Source organism: Crocuta crocuta, unplaced genomic scaffold (genome assembly GCF_008692635.1).
Source record: "Crocuta crocuta isolate KB4526 unplaced genomic scaffold, BGI_CrCroc_1.0 scaffold218, whole genome shotgun sequence".
Taxonomy (NCBI): Eukaryota; Metazoa; Chordata; class Mammalia; order Carnivora; family Hyaenidae; genus Crocuta; species Crocuta crocuta.
The window spans coordinates 4,901,569-4,925,358 of NW_027533170.1; the positions used below are offsets into that span (position 1 = coordinate 4,901,569).

The 23,790-nt window shown below is 42.9% G+C and overlaps 1 protein-coding gene across 3 annotated transcripts in view; it reads right to left on the bottom strand.

Annotated features, from left to right (window-relative positions):
• The window catches only part of LVRN (laeverin), a 74,228-nt gene extending 54,643 nt beyond the window's left edge, over positions 1-19,585 (bottom strand). For all 3 annotated transcript variants that reach the window (XM_077746300.1, XM_077746298.1, XM_077746299.1), the window contains exon 1: positions 18,172-19,585. In XM_077746300.1, coding sequence (XP_077602426.1) covers positions 18,172-18,857 — 686 coding nt within the window. In that variant the 5' untranslated portion in view covers positions 18,858-19,585. The remainder of the gene's footprint in view (positions 1-18,171) is intronic.
• Positions 19,586-23,790: the final 4,205 nt, after the last annotated feature.

A 23,790-nucleotide genomic window follows, 5' to 3' on the forward strand; every position in this document is an offset into this window, starting at 1 on the left:
GGTTCCCCATCAGGCTCTGTGCTGACAGCTCAGAGCCTGGAGCCTGCTTCAGATTCTGTGTTGCCTTCTCTCTCTCTGCCCTTCTCTCACTCAAGTTCTGTCTCTCTCTCTCTCAAAAATAAATAAACAATGGGGCACCTGGGTGGCTCAGTCGGTTAAGCATCCGACTTTGGCTCAGGTCATGATCTCATGGTTCATGGGTTCGAGCCCCGCATCAGGCTCTATGCTAATGGATAGCTCAGAGCCAGGAGCCTACTTCTGATTCTATGTCTCCCTCTCTCTCTGACCCTCCCCTGCTCACGCTGTCTCTCTTTTTCTCTGAGAAATAAATAAAAAACATTTAAAAACTGTTTTTAATAAATAAATGAACATTAAAAATTTTTAATATTAATTAATTTATTTTGAGAGAGAGATTGAAAGCATGAGTGGTGTAGGGTCAGAGAAAGAGAATCCACATGGTCAGTGCAGAGCCCAATGTGGGGCTAGATCTCACAAGCCATGAGATTGTGACCTGAGCAGAAACAAAGAGTTGGGACATTTAACAGACTGAGCTACCCAGATGCCCCCTAAAATGGATTCTAACAGGGATAAAGACATCCAACAGAATTGGAAGAGGAGCCCCTGCGGTAGCCATGATCAAGTCATCTAGGGTTGGGAGAAACAGCCCCCTTGGAAGTTCATGCTTGGCCTCCACTGGAATCGTAGGACATTTTGTACAAATGGTAATAAATTAGCCTGAAAAAGTATAATGTAAAAGCACAGCCAATTTTATAAAACGTGCCTATCTGTCTGGAAAGCCACCACATGCCTATTGTTTTTGTAACAGAAACTATAAAAAGTAAAGCTTCGTAACATCTCTAATGCCATGACCTCACAAAGCACATGACTCTGAAGGCGAGGAGTTTCAAGGCGAGGAGAGAAAATCAGACTCTTCAATGAAGTGGGAAAGTTTTATCCTCCTCAAAAGGGGCTACAGGTTCAAAAAGGCTAAGAGACATCAGCTCAGAGAGTCACCACTTTAAGCAAATATCAAGCAAGTGCCTTCCTGTTCCATGATCCAGGCCTCTTGAGAAGTGAAACAGAAGAAACTCTTGGAGTTTGCTCAACTATTTCCCTCCCTGGTTTTATACAAACAAACAAAAAGAGGAAAAAATCCCTACAACACACAGCCTTTCTGGCTCACACTCCTAACTACAAAGGTCAGGGCCAGCCAGCAGCACACACGATCTGGCTATGCCACATCTGGGAACTCAACACTGGTATTTATTTCCCTTCTCCTTCTCCCTCTCTCTCTCTCTCCGCTTTGGATTCAAGCAACCCTGTAAGGATATCTTGACCTCAGAAAATAGAACCATCCACCCTCTCCTCCCTTCAAAGCTCACCAAAACATGCTATTATGGTGCCTGACAAGTCTGGGTTTAGTGTGGTCAGCTGGTGAGGGAGTTAATTTGGGAGAATTTGTCTCGTAGCAGCTCGGTATTGCAAAGCCACTCTCCTGCCCTCTTGTATAGCTAGAGAATCATGGGTTCACCATGATTCTTGAGCTGGAAGACATCTTAGGGGTCAAGACTGCCCAAGATCCTTTGGGATCCATCAACCGCCATATAAAAAAAATCCACTCATTCATTCCAAATTATTGTATGAACTCTGTCTGCCTACATCTCTAGCTAACAAGTGCTACATGACATAATTGGTCAGGGGCTAAATAAGACAGGAAAGCTGTCCCCCCAAGTTGTTTTTACACAATAACACCCTCGGAAATCAAAATGTTTGGTAAAGACGGATGTTACACCACTGGACTGTGGTTCAAGGATTGGCCCATGAATCATGTTTGTTTACTACTTGTGTAATAGGATCTTAAAGCCGAAGTTTCCACCAGGCAACAAAACACAATAGATGTGCAATTCCAGAAAGAGGCACCAAACCATGTTATGAAGGTTTGTGAAATAGATGGCCTTGAGAACCTGGGGGCCCTTCTTGGACTTCTCGGCTCCACCAAAGATATATGGAAGGAAGGTCAGGGAATGGAGGCCAGAGATGAGAGGAGAGATTTCTAGATGGGCAGGGGTGCAGGTTAGCCAAGCCCTCTTGATCTCAGGGTGCTGAGAGGAGGGAAACTCCCTAACTAGGGTGAGCCGGCGGGGAGAGCAGAAGTGTTTCCTGAGACTTAGAGACTCAGAACCTGGTACCCAGCTTATTGTTGGGAAAGCCAAAATTGACCCCAGTCAGATGTGAACTCCCACCAGTGGGAATGCGAAAGGCAAGAGGAAAGGTGTTGGAGGCAGAACCAGAAGAATGCTCTTGCCTTGGGACCCACGTGAGCCCCAGGCCAGGGATTGGGAGTGTTCCTTGGAACAGCTGTGGGCCCTGAGACACAGACTGAGCCAGTGTGGGGACTAACTTGGGTTCTGTCCAAAGAGACCACCTGCAGGAAGCTAGAGGAGGCTGGAGGTGCATTCCTCTATGTCTAGGGAGGAAGGAATCACTAATGACCATCAGAATGGAGAACTAGAGGAAGCATCCTGCAGGGTCAAGAGCATAGTAGGAGAAAGAGAAAGTGAGAAAATGACATCTCAAGGGAAAACAAAAGGCAAGTGCTAGGCCAGAGTCAGACCCAATAGCAAGAGTGCTGGCTCATGTGAGAACTGGCCTACGTGTCACCTCTCCCTGTCTCCCCCAGTCCCACTGGACCTGGTGGGGGTGCAGAGGCAGCTGTCAAGATAAAAGAAGAGGCCTAGAACCATGAGGTGGAGAAATGGAAGGAACCACTACCCTTTACTTGACTGCAGGCTTCTAACCTGAAAGCCTACCCAAGCTCGGGGGAATGAGGGTAGAGGGAGAGAAAGGGAGATTTAATGGCAAACTCAGCTCAAAGCTTTAAAAAGCCTTGACACAGGACTGGATGCTCGAATTTTTGCATCTGGACAGTGTTTGTGACTTAGGGAACGTAGATCATCTGTCACCTAAGAATGAGCAGTAAATTATGGGCTGCCAGAGTATTTATGCAGGAGCAGGAAAGATGATCTCAGAGACTAAATTGTAAAAGCAGAGTGGGAGAAACAGTTGCATTTTCACTGAACTGGGAGGTATGCTTTTTCAGTAGGCTAGTTACACATATTTGCAAAAGATACAGGATTTGAATCTTTGATGAGTAAAACTACCTCCCAGAGAAGACAGCTGGGTCCCCTGAAACATGGGGGTTTGACACCTCTATAGGATAATGAAGTGAACTCTTTTATCTGTGACACCAGTGAGATCATGTGCTTGGTATTTGAGTTCACTGACCTTGTTTTGATAGGTCTAAATTCTTTCCTAATATTGCTCAAATTTCTCTCTTGTGTGTCATTCTCTGAGGCTGGTGCCAGATTTCCTAGCATAAACAGCAACTGGAAGAAAGTCTTTTTCAGTTCTGTTCACTCTTTCTACACATGCACACTTTGATTGATTTTAATCACATGGTTCTTCCCTTAATGTGTCCCAGATAAAAATCCCAATTTTCTCCAGTCATATCACACTAGGATCCATCCTCATTTCTTGATTTTCCTTCTCTCACTTCTCTGAATACCTCCTTATTCTATCTTATATTTTATAAAGGACATGGCATGATTGGAAATGCAAAAAGTATTCTTAAAGGACACTTTGAACAAGAATGGGGCTACAGATTCTTTCTTTCGCTGAATTTCAAAGTGGAAGAGACCTTGGAGAGTACCACTATCTTAATTCGTTGATGTGGAAGCTGGCACCCAGGGAATTTATATAACTGTTTAGACAACTAGTAAGAGGCAGCAGTCGGGGGTAGTACTGAAACCAAGGCTCCAGCTTCCCAGCCTGGGCTGCTTCCCAGCAACCTCTCTTGGGATCCTTTTAGGTGCTTTGCAGAACATAATGTAATAGAAACTACAAGCAGACTAAGATATCATGAGAAAGACTGAGAATTAACTTTGTAATTAATAACATTACCAAATCTAGAGATGATTAGCCTTCTGTTCTCCACCCGGAGGGAGTAACGCAGGCTAGAATTAGCCTTCTGCTGAAAACAACTAAAAACCCTGATGAAATATATGAAACAACTGTTTTCAGACATTAGATAATGGGAAACACTGGACTGTGATTTCCAAGAGAAGAGAAACAAAAGATGTGAACTCTACAATCACCTGGTCTACTTGGTCATAATTTCTCAACTGCAGCACAAGGAAACAGAACAGAAACAGAGTTCAGTCGTCTCATTGAGTTTAGGAGACTATGACTGATTCTCAGGGAGACCTAGATAGCTAGAATCTGCAGGGCAGAAATCCAGAAATCTGCACAGAATTCACATACACCCTCCCCACCCCGAGTCTTTGGTCAAATATTAATCTGCACTTTAAGAGGTCAAGCAAAGAAAGAAAAGCTACCACTGAGGGGGAAGCTGAATAATTCCTAGAGCTCACACAGTGCTAGGAATTGTTCAAATTCCCACAAGTCAGAGTACAGAAATCTCTAGAATAAATGGATTTTCAACAGAGACAAGGAAGGTAATGCCTGAGCAGTGAGCTAAAGTAGCCTTGGAGTAAGGGCAACTTTAATTTTTTTAATTAATTTATTTTAAGGGGGGGTGGGAGTGAATGTGGGGGAGAAGCAGAGAGAGAGGGAGAGAGAGAATCCCAAGCAGACTCCACACTGCCAACACAGAGCCCAATAAGGGATTGAACTCACAAACTGTGAGTTCATGACCTGAGCCAAAATCAAGAGTTAGATGCTTAACCAACTGATCCAACTATGTGCCCCTAGTAAAGGTGACTTTAGATCCAGTCTCAAAAATGTTAAACACAAGACATGGGAGAATCAAACGAGGATTGAGAAGGTCACCAAATAACTTGTGTACCTATTCAAAAAAGATGAGCATTCATTAAAGCAATGTAAGAAAATGTGGCATTCAGCAACATAAACTTTGAAATGTCAGGCACTGGATAAAAAATGAGAAAATGCCCAAATATTTGGAAACTAAATAGCACAGTTCTAAATAACCCATGAGGTGGGGCGCCTGGGTGGCTTAGTCGGTTGAGCGTCCGACTTTCACTTGGGTCATGATGGCGCGGTTCGTGGGTTCAAGCCCCGCGTCGGGCTCTGTGCTGACTGCCAGCTCAGACCCTGGAGCCTGTTTCGGATTCTGTGTCTCCCTCTCTCTCTGACCCTCCCCTGCTCACGCTGTCTCTCTCTCTCCTAGAAACAAATAAAACATAAAAAAAAAAAAAAAAAAGAATGGAGCCAGTCCTACAGATTGCTCCATAAAAATAAATAAATAAATAAATAACCCATGAGTCAAAGAAGAAATCAAAAGGGAAATTGTAAACTATGTTGAACTGGATGACAATTTTAAAAGCGACATGACAATATTTGTAGCATGTCACTAATGGAGTAGTTACTGGAAATTTTATAGCACTAAGCATTTATATTAGAGAAGAAAAAATATCTTTAATCACTTACCTTATACACACCTTAAGAAAAAAGAAAAAGAAAAGGAAGCCCAAAGAAGAAGAAAGGAAGTAACAAAGAATAATATATAAAGCACTGAAGTGAAAAACAGAAAAATAATAGAGAAAATCACTGAAACAGACTAACAAAGTAGATAAATCTCAAGGCACCATGATCAAGCTTATTGTCTGTCAGAAGTGGAAAAGACCTTAGAGAACCCCATCCTGTTAACTCATAAAAAGCTGAAGACCCTGGAGTATATGCCACTGGTTAGACAACTACTAAGTGGCAGAGGTGATTTCAGAACTAGGGCTTTAGCTCCCAAAAGAGAGAAGATACAAATGACCTATGTCAGAGATGAGACAGATGACATCACTCCAGATTCTACAGATATGAAAATAATAATAAAGGAATATTTTATATTTAATTATACTTAAATTTGACAACTTTGCTTAAATGTGCAAATTCCTTGAAAGATCCAAATGACCAAAGCTTGCTCATGAGGAAATAGATAACCTGAATAACCCTTTATTCATTAAAAAATTTTAATTTGTAGTTTAAAACCATCCCACAACAACAACAACAACAACAACAAAAATCCTCCAGCCCCAGGTGGCTTCATTAGTGAAATCTAACAAAAAAATTAAGGAAGAATTAAGGCCAATTCCATATAAAGTCTTTCCAAAAAATCAAAGAAGAAAAACTTCTATATTTATTCTTTGAAGGCAGTATTACTTTGATACCAAAACAAAACAAAGAAAAAGAAACCCCATGAACATGGACGCAAAAATTAAAATGAAAATTTTAGTAAATCAAATGAAACAAAATATAAAAATGATAATACATCAAGACCAAGTGGTATTTATCTTGCAAATGCAATGTTAATTTATCAGTAGAAAACCAGATTAAGAGGCTAAAAAACATATGATCACCTCAATAAATGCAGAAAAAGCATTTGACAAAATCTGGCATCCAATCTGATAACAACTCTCAGAAAATTAGAAACAGAAGGGAACTTCCTCAATCTGATATAGGGAATCTATAAAAAGAAGATGAAGAAGGAAGAAGAGGAGAAAGATGAGGAGGGGAAGGAGGAGGAAAAAGAGGAGGAAAACAAGGAAACATGCACTTAAATACTTTTATCCAACATTGTATAGAGCCTCTAACCATGGAAGTAAGGCAAGGGACAGAGATAAAAAATACTTAAAGTAACAAAAAAGTAAAACTCTCTTTATTCAAGACTATATAATCATTTATATAGAAAATTTAATGGAATTCTCAGTTTTGCTAAGCTACTCCATGGTATTGCTGCTTTGGCATCCATATTGTTTGGCCAAGCAGTCTTTAGGGACTTTATCCTGACATTAGCCTCATACAAGTACATGCTCTAGACAACAGTCTTCAGAGTCAGAGGTAAATATAAGCTCCTGATATGACTCCTGATATACTTTATGATAAAGCCCTTCCTACCTCCAGGGCCATCCCTGCAAAGCTTAACAAAACCTGACTCTTTTTCAGTTGAATTATACAATCTGGCCATGGACTAAGAACCCCAAAGCACTCTAGCCATGAACCCTAATAAAGGCATGTGCCCCAGGGCCTGTTGCTCTCTCTGCCTGTACCTTGCCTTGACGTCCTCATGTGACCCCTCAAGGTGAGCCATGTACTTCCTCCAGAGCCTATGAATAATAAAATTCATTTCAATCCCTTTATGGTCTTTTGTTGAGCCTTGACTCACTATCTAATACCCCAGGGCTTTATGTAACAAATGTTAATTTAATAAAGTCAATTATTAACAGGAATTAACAAGAATTTAAAAAGCTGCTAAAGCTAAGAAGTGAGTTTAGTGAAGTTATAGCATAAAAATCAATATACAAAAATTGACTAACAACAAACTATTGGAAATTGGAATTAAAACATACCATTTATAATAGATTTAAAATCTAAAATAGGGAAAATTTGACAAGACATGTGCAAGGTATGTACAGTTAAAGCCATAAAACCTTCCCAAGGGACATAAAAGATGACCACAAATAAATAGAAAGATATATCACATTCATTGGTTGGAAGACTCAATATTTTAAAACTTAAATTCTCCCGCATTGCTCTGTAGATTCAGCACAATCTCAACTAAGATTTCAGCACATATTTTATTTCATAGAAAATGACAAGCTAATTCTAAATTCATATGAAAACAAAAAGGATCTAGAATAGCCTAAACAATTTTGAAAAAGAAAACAAAGTTGGTGGGTGAATATTACCAGGTTTCAAGACTTATTATAAAGCTTTAGCAATCAAGACACTGTGGAATTGGCATAAAGATATACAAATAAACCAATGCAATAGAAGAGAAAATCCAAAAATACACCCTCCTATATTTGGACAAGTGATATTTTATAAGGTGTAAAGACAATTCAAGGGAGAAACAGTAGACTCTTCAACAAATCATATCAAAACTATTCAACATCTGTGTGCAAAAAATTAAAAAATGACCTTCAAGCCATATCTCATACCATATACCAAAATTAACTCAGGGGTGCCTAGGTGGCTCCATCAGTTAAGTGTCTAACTTTGGCTCAGGCCAAAGTCTCATGGCTCATGGGTTGAAGCTCTGCATCGGGCCCTCGTGCTGTCAGCACAGAGTCCACTTCAGATCTTCTGTCCTCCTCTCTCTGCCTGGCCCCTACTTGCGCTCTCTCTCTCTCAAAAAAAAAAAAAAAAAAAAAAAAAAACACATTTAAAAAAATAAATTAACTCAAAATGGATCATATGTGTAACTACAAAACCCAAAACTATACTATTTCTAATAAAAGGCATAGGAAGAAATTTTTGTGAACTTTGTGTAAACAATGTTTTTTTAGGTACAATGCTAAAAGGCTGACACATAAAACAAAAAAAAAATGATAAATTGGACTTCATCAAAATGGAAAACTTTTGCTTTGAAAGAGGCTATTAAGAAAATAAAAAGACAGGGGCGCCTGGGTGGCTCAGTCGGTTAAGGGTCCGACTTCGGCTCAGGTCATGATCTCTCGGTTCGTGGGCCCCAGCCCCACATCGGGTTCTGTGCTGGCAGCTCAGAGCCTGGAGCCTGTTCTGGATTCTGTGTGTCTCTCTCTCTGCCCCTCCCCCGCTCATGTTCTGTCTCTCTGTCTCAAAAATAAATAAGAACTATAAAAAAAATTTACAAAAATAAAAAAGAAAGAAAAGAAAAAGACAAGCCACAGACTGAGAAAATATTTGCAAATTGTATATTTGAGAAAAGACCCTCTCAAAATTCAACAAACAACAAAAACGGGCAAAAGCTTTTAACAGACATTTTACTAACATACATGGATGACAAAGAAGTACAGAAAATGATGCACGATATTAGTCATTAGGAAAATACAAATTAAAACTGCAATGAGAACTACCTACTTTATAACTTTTTAATAAATTAAATACCTATCTACTGTATTTTCCAGCCATTTCACTCCACTTGTTTACTCAAAAAAATGAATTCACACAAATAATTCATACACAGATTTATACATGAATACTTCTAGAAGCTTCATATATAATAGCCCTATGAATCTACAAAAAAATTCCTAGATCTAGTAAATGAGATGAGCAAGTCATAGAATACAAAATAAACATATAAAATTCAGTATTTCTAGAGAGTAGCAACAATCATATTAAAACCCAAATTAAAAATAAATATCATTTATAGTTGTTCAAATAAAATTTAATGCTTAGGAGTTAGACTGGGTTTGAATTGCCCAATCTGACCTTGGATTAGGAAACCCAAAGCACTCTACCCATGGGTAGAGTATAGGACTTGTATGGTGAAAACAATAATAATGAAATTAATCAAAGATCTAAATAAATGTACATACATTCTATGTTCATGGATTGGCAGACTGAACATAGTAAAGAAAGGGAGAATAGGAGTAGAAGACAAAAATAGGAGCAAAGAACAATGGCAATAAATAGAAAACAATAATGCATGTGATAAATATTAATTCAATTATATTAATACCAAAATCAGAGTGGTGCCTGGGTGACTCAGTCCATTAAGCATCCAACTTTGGCTCAGGGCATGATCTCGTGGTTCATGGGTTTGAGCCACACACTGGGATCTGTACCGACAGTTCAAAGCCTGGAGCTTACTTCAGATTTTTGTCTACGCCTCTCTGTGACCCTCCCCTGCTCACGCTCTGTCTCTTTCTCCCTCAAAAATAAGTAGACATTAAAAAAATACCAAGACCAGAAATGAAAAAAGAGACATCAATATAGATCCCATGAACATTAAAAGGATAATAAGTATTGTGAATGACTCTATGCTCACAGATTTGATAATCTAGATGAAATGGACCAATTCCTTAAAAGACATAATGTGCCAAAACACATAAGAAGACACAATCTGAATAAGCCTATATCTATTTTAAAAATTAAATCAATACTTAATAACCTTCCAAAAAAGAAAGCACCAGACCCAGATGGGATCACTGGTGAATTCTACCAAATATTTAAGGAAGAAATTATACCAACTCTCTACAATCTCTTTCAAAGGATTGAAGCAGAGAAATACTTCCTAATACAGTCTGTGAGGATAGCATTACCCCAATACCAAAACCAAAGACAGTACAAAAGTAGAAAATTATTGATCAATATCTCTCATGAACACAGATGTAAAAATTCTCAACAAAATGTTAGCAAATTGAATCCAACAATGTATAAAAAGAATTGTATACCACAACCAAGTGGGATTTATCTAAGGTATGCAAGACTGGTTCAACATTAAAATTAATGTTTTTTTACAATAAAATGAATGTAATCCATCATATCAAAGGACTAAATAAGAAAAAAAATCACATGATCTGATCAATAGATGTAGAAAAAGCACTTGCCAAAATCCATTCATGGTTTTACAAAAACTCTCAGTAAAATAGAAATAGAAGAGAACTTACTCATCCTAAATTAAAGATTGCAAAAAATCTACAGCTCACCTCAGACTTAATGGTGAGAACTATATGCTTTCCCATTTAGGTCAGGTGCAAGGCAAGGATATGCCCTCTCACCACTCTTCAACATTGTGCCAGAAGTCTTTACTAATGCAGTAAGTCAAGAAAAGGAAATAAATGATATATAGATTGGGAAGGAAGAAACAAAACACTCTTTAGTCAAAGATGACATGATTGTCTATGTAGAAAATCCAAAAGAATTGCCAAAAAAACCTCCTGGAACTTGAAAGCAATTATAGCAAGGTTGCAGTATACAAGACTAAAAGACAAAAGCCAATCCAATTGCTTTCCTACCTGCCAATAATTAACAAGTGAAATTTGAAATTAAAAACCAAATTCCATTTATATTAGTACCCTCCCCCAAAATGAAATACTTAGGTATCTAACAAAATACATGCAAGATCTATACAAGGAAAAACAAAGTTTTGAAGTATGAAATTTTAAAAAGAACTAAAAAAATGGAGAGAGATTCCATGTTCATGGACAGGATTCCATGTTCATTATCAAGATGTCAGTTCTTACGAAATTGGTCTACAGATTCAATGCAATAGCAATGAAAATCCCAGCAAGCTAAGTTTGGGAATATCAAGAAACCAATCCTAAAGTTTATATGGAGAGGTAAAAGATCCAAAATAGCCAACACAATATTGAAGGAGAAGAACAATGATGGGATTTTGCTACTATCTGACTTTAAGACTTACTATAAAGCTATGGTAATCAAAAGAATGTGATATTGGTAACAGAACAGACAAATGGATCAATGAACATAATAGAGAGCCCAGAAATAAAGCCAAACATTTGGGTCTTTGACAAAGGAGCAAAAGCAATGCAATGGAGCAGTGATAGTCTTGGACAACGGCTTCCGGAACTACTAGACATGCACATGCAAAAAACATGAATGTACATACAAAATTTTACACCCTTCACAAAAATTAAACTCATAATGGGTCAGGTTAACTCACAATGGGTCACTTTAAAATGTAAATGCAAAAACATAAAACTCGTACAAGATAACATGGGAGAAAACCTATATGACGTTGAGTATGCTGCTGTCTTTTTAGATATGACACCAAAGACATGATCCATAACAGAAATAATTGATAAGCTGGACTTCTTTAAAATTAAAAACTTCTGGGGTGCTTGGGTAGCATAGTCAGTTAAGCATCCGACTCTTGATCTCTACTCAGGTCATGGTCTCATGGTTTGTGAATTCGAGGACTGCATCAGACTCTGCACCCATGGTGCGGGATCTGCTTGGGATTCTGTCTCTCCTTCTCTCGGCCCTTCCCCCACTTGGGATCACTCGCTTTCTGTCTGTCTGCCTCTCTCCCTCTCTCTCTGTCTCTCTCTCAAAATAAATAAGTAAACATAATAAAAAAATTTTAATTAAAAACTTCTGCTCTGCAAAAGACAATATAAAGAGAATGAGAAGACAAGCCACAGACTAGGAGAAAATATTTGCAAAAGACATATCTGATAAAGGATGGTTATCCAAAATATACAAAAAAAAAACTCTTAAAACACAGCAATAAGAAAACAAACAACTCACTTTTAAGATGGGCCAAAAACTCCAGCAGAAAACTCACCACCAAAGAAATTATGCACATGGCAAACAGGCACATTAAAAAGTGCTCCACATCATGTCATCAGGGAAATGCAAATAAAACAATGAGATACCACTACAGACCTGTGAGAATGGTTCAAATGCAGAACACTGACACCACCAAATGCTGGTGAGTATACAGAGTAACAAGTATTCTCATCCATTGTTGGTGGGAATGCAAAATGCTACAGCCACTTTGAGAGACAATTTCATGGTTTCTTACAAAACTAAGCATAGTCTTATCATAGGACCCAGCAATTATGCTCCTTGGTATTTACCTAAAGAATTTACCCACAAGTTTATGTCTACACAAGAGTCTACACAGAGTTTAGAGCAGCTTTTTCCAGAATCACCAAAACTTGGAAGCAACGAAGATATTTTTCAGTAGGTGAATCTATAAATAAACTATGGTATACCCAATGGAATATTATGCAGTGCTGAAAAAGAAGTGAACTATCAAGACATGAAAGAGTTTCAAATGCATATTACCCTAACAGGATTCCAAATGTAAGACATTCTAGAAAAGGTAAAATGATGAAGACAAGCAGATCAATGATTGGGGCAAGGGATGAACAGGCAAATAACAGAGAATTTTTAGGTCAGTTAAAGTATGTATGATATTATAATGATATATGTCATTATACATTTGTCCAAACAGATAAAATGTATAACACCAAGAGTGTACCCTATGGTAAATTATAGACTCTGGGTGATTATGGTATGCCAATATAGCTTCATCCTCGGTTAAAAAAATATATAGCATCCTGGTGGGTGGTGTTGATAATGGGGGAGGCCATCCAGGTGTAGGTGCAGGGGCTATATGGGAAATCTCTGCACCTCCAGTGTTGTTGTAAACCTAAAATTGCTTTAAAACAAAAGCCTTTTTAAGAAAGCATTCTTAGACATGATACAAAAGCCTGGTCTATTAAAAAAGTTGATAAATTGGACAATAAAAAAATAAATAATTGCTAGATTGGACTTCATTGCATGAAAAATTTTGGCTCCCTGAAGGACATTATTATTATTTCTATTATTTTAAAGTTTTATTTATTTAAGTAATCTCTACACCTTACATGGTGCTCACCACCCTGAGGTCAAGAGTTGCATCCTTTTTAGGGGCGCCTGGATGGCTCCGTTGATTAAGTGATTGACTTGGGCCCAGGTCATGATCTCACAGTTCATGAGCTTGGGTCCTGCATCAGGCTCTCTGCTGTCAGCACAGAGCCTGCTTCAGATCCTCTGTTCCTCTCTCGCTGCCCCACCTCTGCTCCAGTGCTCTCTCTCTCTCAAGAATAAGCAAACAGGGGCACCTGGGTGGCTCAGTCGGTTAAGCATCGGTCTTCGACTCAGGTCATGATCTCACAGTTTGTGGGTTCGAGCCCCGTGTTGGGCGCTGTGCTGACAACTAGCTCGGAGCCTGGAGCCTGCTTCAGATTCTGTGTCTCCCTCTCTCTCTCCCATCCCCTACTCACGCAGTCTCTCTCAGAAATAAATAAAACACTAAAAAAAATTTTTTTAGAAAGAATAAACAAAGAGTTGCATCCTTTTTTTTTTTTTTTAATTTCTGAGGAGAGAGACAGCATGAGCAGGGGAAGGTCAGAGAGAGAGGGAGACACAGAATCTGAAGCAGGCTCCAGGCTCTGAGCTAGTTGTCAGCACAGAGCCTGATGCAGGGCTCGAACCCACGAACTGTGACGTCATGACCTGAGCCGAAGTCGGACACTTAACCGACTGAGCCATACAGGCTCCCCTACATCCTTTTTTAACTGAGTCAGCCAGGTGGCCCCGGGAGACCTTATTAAGATGAAAAAACAAACTACGGACCACGAGAACCCATTCGTAAACCAGATATCTCACAACAGACTCAGATCTAGAATGTATAAAGAACTATCAGAACTCAACAGTAAACAAGCAACTCAGTTAGAAAATGGGCAAAAAACACGAGGAGACATTTCATCAAAGGTGATATACAGATGCCAAGTAAGCATGAGAAGCAGCTGAACATCATGAGCCATTGGAAAAATGCAAATTAAAACCACAGCAAGATATCGCTATATACTCATCATGACAGCTAAAATAAAAAAGAGCAGTAAAAGCAAATGGCGGCTAAGCTACAGAGAAACTATCATTCATACATTGTTGGTGGGAAGGTAAGTGGTACACTTTGGGAAGCAAGTTAGCAGTTTCATAAAAACTAAACTCAATTCCTGGGTACTAAGTCCAGAAAAATGAAAACTTGTGTTTATCCAAAAACTTATACACAATTGCTCATGGAAGCTTTTTTTTTCGTAATAGGCAAAAACTGGAAATGACCAAAATGTCCCCATGTAACAACCTCCCCCAGCTGCCAGCTCTTAGCAACCAACATTCTACTTTGTCTCTGAATTTAACGACTCTAGGTACTTATACAATGTCCTCAACGTTCATCTATGCTGCAGCATGTCAGAACCTCCCTCCTTTTTAAGGTGGAATAATATTCCCTTTTATGTATATACCACATTTTGTTCATCCATTCATCCACTGATGGGCACACGTTGCTTCCACCTGGTGGCCATTTTGACTAATGTTGCTCAGAACCGCCTGTACTGATCTGGAATTTCTGAGGGTATGCCCCAGGACTCTGATGACTCTAATATACATTAAAAGTGTGTGAACCACTACCCTAATTCAGGGTTTCCTCAAATACAGATGGACAAGGTATTGGGTAGCCCTCACACACTATTATAGAGACCTGACTCACACACGAGAAAGTGGGTCTTTTTCAAATTTTATGAATCATTCTGGTAAGAGCAAAAGAAAACCTTGGTTTCGTGTTCTTTCTCTTGAACAACTAATTCCAATTTCCCTTTTTAAGAAAGAGAGAGCGGCCCGCAGATTCAGAGCCATAGGATTCTTCAGCAGACAATAAAGGCAGGGAGAACTCCATGACATTGTTTTTTCATTGTATCAGTCAGTTCCCTGACTATAAATTCCAAATGGTTTCTGACTTACGATAATGATATAGAGGTGCTTTGTAATAAATCTACTTAATATTTTTGTTTAACTTGAGTGTTTTGAGGTTTTTTTGTTTTGTTTTTTTAGCAAAAAATATGGTCAGAGATATGTGAATAGGCAAAACCTTGGGTAGTGATTGCCAGAGAATAAAGGCTGGGAAATACTGCTTTAAGGAACATTAACACTTGGAGTTTGCTCTCAGCTTTCTGCACATGGAAAGAGGAGGGAACCAGACACTGGCACACAGAAGCGCACATCTCAGGCATCCGGGGGATGGCTCCTATATGCCAGATGTGTGATGGCACCTGCGAAGTGGGGAAAGGCAGAGAAACATCATCAGCACCTTGTGAAGCTAGAAGATCATCATCCAAGCTTCAGAAGCGTGAGACAGTAGCGCTCTTGATATTTTCTGGAAGGATTTTCTTTTTCTCTTGCCTTAGTGTGGTGGGTACAGTTATTTAAAGGCTTCAGCCTATCCGGACTGTGATAAGGAGTCACCAAAGAAGAGAGGCTAACAGGTTGCAACTGCTGGCAGCTGGGATTAGAGACCTCAGCTGGGATTAGGCAGCATCTCTCCCAGGTGGGGATCCTCTTCTTTGGGAACATGGCAGGTTCCTCGCTCAGGTGACAAAGCTGCCCCTAACAGTTACACCCCGACCTAAGGACGGTAGCTGCCACTGCAGGATCGTGCAGCAGCTACTGACCTCTCTATCGTTAATTCTTTCAATGCCCTACAAGCTGACACTCAGGTCAATTCCGTGAATGAAGCAATCAACTCAGAGACGTGAAGAGACTGTCTCAAGTCACACAGCTCAGACGCGGGCCTGCCGGGCTTCCAAAATCGGCTTCACCACAAGTCATCATTTTGTCCAAGTTATTTGCAACCTTGGCCTCCTGCTCCACTGGACGTTTCTTTCCCTTGCAGTTTGCAAAGCAGAGACCCAGGAGAACACCTCCCTAGCAACAGCTCCTGGAAGATGCCACAATTCTGGAACTCTACATCGCTCTACGACCATCTGTGGGACTTGATTAGGATTTGTGCTTGTTTGAGTTCTTTTAAAATATTTTTAGTGTTTATTTTTGAGAGAGAGCAAGTTAGGGAGGGGCAAAGAGGGAGACACAGAATCTGAAGCAGGCTCCAGGCTCTGAGCTGTCAGCACCCAGCCCGATGCAAAGACCAAACTCACAACCCGTGAGATCATGACCTGAGCTGAAGTCACTCAACGGACTGAGCCACCCACATGCCCCCTGTTTCAATTTTAATGTTCTCAAAATATGGTTTCTAGTTACCACTTGAGTTGGCCACACGATAGAAAAATGGAAAGGGCCTTTCATTTCCCATACTTTCTAGGACCGTTCATCCAGGCCATGGCTTCATGAGAAAGAAGGAAGAGATAGGTTAGCAGACAAAGATTTACTTGCTGAAACAGCAGAAAATACTGTCAGATGTATGTGCAGTGGTCCCTGTGTTTTTTCTCTGAAAAATCTTGCACTCTGAACTGCACACAGTCACTTAAAAAGGTTTCTGGTGGCCTTTTTTTTTAATGTTTGTTTATTTTTGAGAGAGACAGAGACTGAGTGGGGGAGGGGCAGAGAGAGACACACACACAGAGAACCCAAAGTAGGCTCCAGGCTCTAAGCTGTCAGCACAGAGCCTGACATGCAGCTCGAACCCATAAACTGTGAGATCAGGACCTGAACCGAAGTTGACCACTTAACGAACTGAGCCACCTAGGTGCCCCAGGTTTCTTGTTTGTGTCCTGAAGTCCCATAACACATCATCCCAATGAGAAAGTTTTCAAAACTCTTTCTTCAAGCACTGGTGCATTTTTGAAAGAAAAAAAAAACCAAGCATACAGTTCTTAAAAAGAAAACTTAACTGATTACAACATCCGCTTCAGGCAGCTTATTAAATTTATTTTAAGACCCCTGACGTTTTGAGAATAGTGCAGACGATGATTTAGGTGGTAATTTAGTAGGCTCCTCTTCCCCAGAGAACATCTGAGAACATTTTCTCTAATAATAAAAGGCAGAGTACATGCAGTTGTGTAAACCGCAAATGCCCCACCAGTGCGTGAGGGAAGAAGATGGCCAGTGTGAAGAAAGCCTTTTCGGTGTCTTCCGCATAAACGACTTCCCCGGCGCTCGCCTGAGGTCAGGAGCGAGATCTCAGAGCGCGGAAAGAAGCAATTCTTGCGCTGGAAACATTCCGCGTGGAAGACGTTATCCCAAATGAGTGTAAAGAGAACACATGTACGCCACGTGAGCTTGCAAGCTCAGAGGGGAGGCCTCTTGTCACCGCTTTTAGTATTTTTTTCCCAGCGAAGGCGTCCAGAGAGACGTCTAAAAAGCTTGGGAGGGGTCGAAAGGGCTGCTGCTCACCCACAAAAGACGACGCAGTCCGCGGGCAGGGGGTGGGAGAGGATGAATTAAAGGGGATTCTTAAATATGGGAGAACCTCGGCAAAAAGGGGGTAAAAAATGAGAATAGCACCGACGTCAGCCTACTTGTTGCAAGAGCAGCAGCTACCTGGAGCGTCCAGAATGAAGGCAGAGCTGGGAGCTGAGCAAGGAGAGCGCAGGGGTGGGGCAGCCCCAGGCCTCTCCGTCTCTAACCCCCAGAAATCACCTGGTGGTCTCCTTAAAACGCAGGTTCTGATCCCTTTGATCGAGGGTGGGGAATCTGCATCTCAAGCAGACTCCCAGGTGTTACAGTGACTGCCGGTCCGCGGACCCAACTTTGAGTAGCAAGGGATTTGCTCACTGTGGCTAAGCAAGCGTTCGTGGGTTCGAGCCAAAGCGGGGCTTTCTGAAGACTACGATAAACTTCTGGGATCGTATCGACCGTATCGACCGTAGAAGGGCAAGGACAGAAACAAACTGGATGGGCAGGGATGATGAAAATTGACCAGAGCTAAGGCCCGGTAGCTAGGCTTTATTACTAGCAGGGTCTCTGGGGGGAAGGGGAGGAGGAGACGCTCTCCTTTGGTCTCCACAAAAAAAGCGTCGCGAGCGGCGGGGGTTTGGGGGGAAGCGCAGGGGGCGCGCACTGGGACACGGGGAGGCAGCGGGACTCCCAGCGAGAGCGCGCGTCGCGGGAGCTGGGCCGGCCAGTCCTTACCTGCGCTCACCCTGGTCCGTGTAGACGCTAAAGAAGAGCCCCTCCCGGAGGTCCTGGTATGCCAGGCCCGAGAAGCGGAGCTGCAGCTCATACCGGCTCCCGGGCTGCAGGGTCCCGCCGAGCTCCAGCACCACATACTGCATGTCGGAGGCGAACCACACGTCGTCCACGGGCACGCGGCCCACCGTGCCGTCTCGGGGGCCGGAGGACAGAGGACCCCGCACCTCGGCGCTCTCACAGTCCAGGAAGACGCTGTGCAGTAGGAGCCGCGCTGTGGCCACGGTGCAGCGCACGGTGATGTTCAGGCGGCCGGTGAAGCTCAACGTCGGAGACGAGAACTCGTTCGGGCGCAGCCGGGGCCACAGCTCCAGCTCATAATGCAGCGGCACGAGCCAGGGCGGCAGGCGCAGCTGGTCCCAGGGGCCCGGGGGTCGCCATTTGCCCGGGGTGGCGGTCACCGCCGGTTCACGAGTGGGGCGGGGCTGCCAGGAGGGCAGCGGGCCCCGCGGGGACGGCGCGGGGCCCGGGGCCCCGCGGGGAGGGAGCTGGGACGGCGGGACGCGCGCGCAGCGCCCGTACAGGGCGGCGAGCACAGCCAGCGCCAGGAGGAGCGCGGCGGCCAGCGCGGCCAGCAGCAGGGCTACCGCGCGGCTCACGTAGAAGCCAGAGCTGGAAGTGGGCCCCATGGCTGGGCGCGGGGCGAGGGCCAGGCGACAGCCGGGAGGCCGCGGCGGCTCAGATCGCGGCCCGGGTGCTCAGTGATGGCACCCCCGCGACCTTCTTCTCTGCACCGTCCCTCCTCCTCCTCCTCCTCCTCGAGGAGCTGGGGAGCAGAGAGCGAACGGTTGGGACCACGGCTTCCCACTCCCACTAATCAGATCCAGGTCCCTGCCTACCCACCCCCGCCCCGCCGGAGCCTGGGGAAGAGGCGGATCCCGCGCACCGCAGCGCGCGCCCCTTTGGGTCCACAGGGAAAGACCTAGTACAAGAGGCTTCCAGGGTCGACGCGGGAAGGGACGGTCGGACCACAGTCGAACTTGGGACACTTCCGACGAGGATGTTCGGATTCATGGGGTTTGTTGGACGCGCCCCAGTGCGGTGTCAGGTGTTGTCGGAACAGAGACAAGTGCAGGGCCCACTTCGCCCTCTGACTGCCGGGTGGTCTACGGACCGCACACCTGCTGGCCACCAGCTGGGCAAGCGAAGGCTAGGGGGTGGGGTAAGGGGCTGAAGGATCTGGACTTTTGGAGACGCACCCTGACATGACCCTGTGAAGGACATCCACGCCCGCAGAACTAACTCCCGGAGCTAAACCGTTGGCTCTAAATTCGACTCCTGAATTAGCTCGGGACGCACGCAGCCCAGGCAGAGTGCGAAGATGGAAACTAGGTCCGGAGTCCCCGAGCCTTTCCGAGCCGGGGAAGTGGGGCTGGAGGAGGGGCCGAAAGGAAAGGGGAGTTCCTCTGGGGCTGCAGGGTGGAGATGGGTAGTTCCCGGGGAAGGGGATGTTCTGCTTTCAAAACCCATCCGTTTCAAGCCATAGTAGTGCGGCCAGCCGGTCCACTCGGAAACCGCCGGAGCGGCACCCGTGTCCCCAGGCGCTGCCCCCGTCGGTGAGATCTTTGGCTCGCCGGGCATCTGTTTGCTATTTAGGCGGTGCTGCAGGGAGAGTTCCCAGCCTGGGAGCGGAGCTCCGAGTCTGCAAGCACGCACTTGCGTGCTTTGGGAAAGGGGTTGCGCGTACTCCGGAGTCACTGGGGAAGGCGAGAGAGTAGTTAAAGGTTCTCTTGCTGGCGAAGACTTACTTGAGTGTATCCCTTCTTCAGACGTTCAGACGCAGAGAATCTTCCCATCTCAGCCAGAAAACGGTCTTCGCTTTCCTGCTAGGTCCCATCCAAGGAGGGAACCCTTCCACTTGAGTTCAGAGATGGGGTAAAGCAAGGTGATTCTCCTGGGAAAGGCGATCTTCCCTGCTCCTCCCAGAGAAATTAATCACATTAAAAAATAAACTTCCAGAACGGGACAGGGAGGAAGAAGGAGACTTCGACACCAAGCTCACACAGATGGTTGTGCTGTGATCGGTAAACTGGTCTGCCGATTACAGCTTTGACCTGCTTTCTTCAGGAATGAAGCAATCGTATTTAAAAATAATGGTGGCCACCTGCATCACTCCCAGAAGAGTAGAGCTGAGGGGAGAGAAAGCTCCTTGCGTCAGAACTGGGCGCTACTGACCTAGAGGGACGTCCCAGATGTAGGGCTAATAATTGTCCTTACCACCCACTGGACAATTTCTTGAAGGATTCCAGGTTCCCAAGGAAAAGTGAAAGAAAGAAAAGGCAGAAACTAATTTGACAATAAACTATTTGTAAAAAAAAAAAAAAAGAAAGAAAGAAAGAAAGAAAAGGAGTCCGTGACAGAGTTACTTCAAATTTGTATTACAGGTGTTCCTCCTCTCAGTTTTATATTTAAAAACCATCACTGAAAAGTGTATCAGCAGACACAAGTGTTTCATTCCGTTTGTCTAATATCATTAAACAAACAGAAATTGGCCACCACACAAAAAAGATTCAAAGTAATAAAATGACACCAAATGTTTCAGTACTTTAAACATCTCATTGAAATCATTCATGTCACTCAAAAGTTGCTAAATAACACACTAGCTGAGTCAGGCTTATGTCAGTAACTTAAAAACCTGTAGAGTATTAATGCATGAAATTCCTGACACTTCAGGGAAAGAATAGTTCTGGGAAATAGATCATTTGCCAGGAATACATTCACTAAAATTTTAACAAAATTCTTTTTTTTTTTAAGTAGGCTTCATGACCAGCACTGAGCCCCAAGGCAGAGCTTGAGTTCACCACCCTGAGATAAGACCTGAGCTGAGATCAATAGTCAGATGCTTAACAGACTGAACCACTAAGGTGCCCCTGAAAAAAAAAATTCTTAATGAGATGCTCAGAAAACCCTCTTCCTATTCAGACCAGCTAAAGCAGTGATTCTCAACTGCAGGTGCTTTTGCTGACTCTCCCCTGGACATTTGACAATTTTTAGAGACTTTTGATTGTCACAACTTTGAAGGGTTGCCTGGGGGTTGGGGGGGTGAGTTCTATTGGCATGTAGTGGGTAGAGGTCAGGAACACTGCTAAACATCCTGCAGTGCACAGGACAGCCCTCCACAGCAAAAAAAAAAAAAAAAAAAACCTTGTCCAAAACGTCTTCATTGCTGCTGTTCAGAGATTCTGAACTAAAGCAATAACCCAAGGCTTTTCTATACTACCCAGTGGGACTTCTCCTTTGTATCTTTATACCTATTTACTTTTGTTTATGCTTAAGCTTTGACATGTCTATTATTCTTCATTTTTAAAAATCTTTAAAGTTTATTTGTTGAGAGAGAGAGCACGCACACTGGAGAGGGACAGGGAGAGAAGGAGAGAGAATCCCAGGCAGGCTCTATGCTGTCAGCCTGTCGCAGGGTTCAAACTCACGAACTGCAAGATCATGACCTGAGCTGAAACCAAGAGTTCAACTCTTTTTTTTTTTTATTTCTGAGAGAGAGAGACAGCGTGAGCAGAGGAGGGTCAGAGAGAAGAGGGAGTTACAGAATCTGAAACAGGCTCCAGGCTCTGAGCTGGCTGTCAGCACAGAGCCCGACGTGGGGCTCAAACTCACCAACTGTGAGATCACGACCTGAGCTGAAGTCGGACGCTCAACCGACTGAGCCACCCAGGCGCCCCTATTCTTCCATCTTTATATTTTGGTACTTATCATGAACTTCTCTGATATTTTATTATTCCCCTGGGGCCATATGACTTAATTTTTCTTTTCTTTTTTCTTCATTTACTTGGAAAATTTGATTTTTTTTGAATGGGTAATATATTCATAGAACTCAACAATCAAAACAGTATTGACATATATGTTGAGATATTTGTTTCCACTACTTCCACAGTTAATAACTTTTCGTGGTTTTTTGTGTATCTTTACTGGGTTTCCTTACGCAAATCAAGTAAGTACAATTGCCTACTGGTGTATTTCTCCCCTTTCTTACATAAGAAATAGTATAGTAAAATGCACTCTTCATCTTGCATTTTCATTTAACAGTATATTCTGGCTATCTTTCCATATCACTCCACAGATATCTTTCAAATTCTTTTCTACAGCTGCGTTGTATGGCTATACCACTGCAAAGATTTTCCTAGTTTGGTTATTTGGAAGGATTCACCAGACTCCACAGACTATCTTCACATAGGCTTGTGTTTAAAAGCAAAAGAGGGGCACCTGGGTGGCTCAGGGGGTTCAGCATTTGACTTCAGCTCAGGTTATGACTTCCCGGTCTGCGGATTCAAACCCTGAGTTGGGCTCTGGGCTGACAGCTCAGAGCCTGGAGCCTGCTTTGGATTCTGTGTCTCCCTCTCTCTCTGTCCCTCCCCCACCTGCTCTGTCTCTCTCACTCTTAAAAATGAATAAATGTTAAAACAAAGAAATTAAAGGCAAAGGATACGGTACAGCGAGAGAGATTACAGGCAAGTACAGGAGGACAGAGAGACATCACCAGTGCCAGCTCCCCAACGGCCCATATTTGCATACATGGCGTTGTGTCCCCAGTTCAATCCACCAAGGTCTGTGAGAGGAATCTTGTTTACAGAAAGCACAAAGAAGAAACTCTTAAGAGAACCCCTTTAAATAAGCAAGCCAGGTTTGTCAGACCCACAAATCCAGCTGCAAACTCTCAGTAAAAAAAGTAACCCTAGGGGTCTCCAGGGAGAATTTCAGACCTGAGTCAGCACATCATAAACTGATCAAGAGTCAAACACCAAATATCCAGAAGTAAGGCAGAGGAAGGAGCATTGAAAATCCTCTCCTCTGTTAAAGCAAGGTGAACACTGAAAAAATGGTCAGAATTAACTATTTCAGAACTCTGGGAAATAGCCAAAATCTTGCAGCAATCCGGGGGGTGTTTGTTCAAAAATAAACAGCCCGGGGTGCCTGAGTGGCTCAGTCGGTTGAGCGTCCAACTTTGGCTCAGGTCATGATCTTGCACTTCATGGGTTCGAGCCCCGTGTCGAGCTCTGTGCTGATGGCTCAGAGCCTGGAGCCTGCTTCAGATTCTCTGTCTCCCTCTTTCTCTGCCCCTCCCTTGCTTGCGCTCTGTCTCTCTGTCTCCCAAAAAGTAAATAAATATTTTTTAAAAAATAAACAGCCCAATCTCAGTTAAAAAGAAACAAACCCGAGCTTTATAACATTCTATCTTGCTTTATTCTCATTTCCTTCTCAGCTCTGCAGTAGCCTTAAAAATCAACAGCCTGCTGTCATGGTGCCACCCAGTAGCCTGGCCGCCACTGAAAGGAGTATAAAGTCCCTTAAAAGACCTTTAAAGCCTCGTTCTCAGAGAATGCCTGGTGATTGCCTGGAAGACTGTGCTCTCAAGGCTATCTTTATTTGACCGGCTTCACAGTTCAGCCTGTATGAACTGCCTTTCCTACGGGGCACTGGTTGAAAATAACCATAGGCAATTGTTTAATATCGCAACTGCATGAGGTGGGCAAAGAATTGAGACAAACACTAAGCTCATCAGAAAGTTTAAAAGGAAACATTCAGGAATTATATTATCTCAAGGCGGGG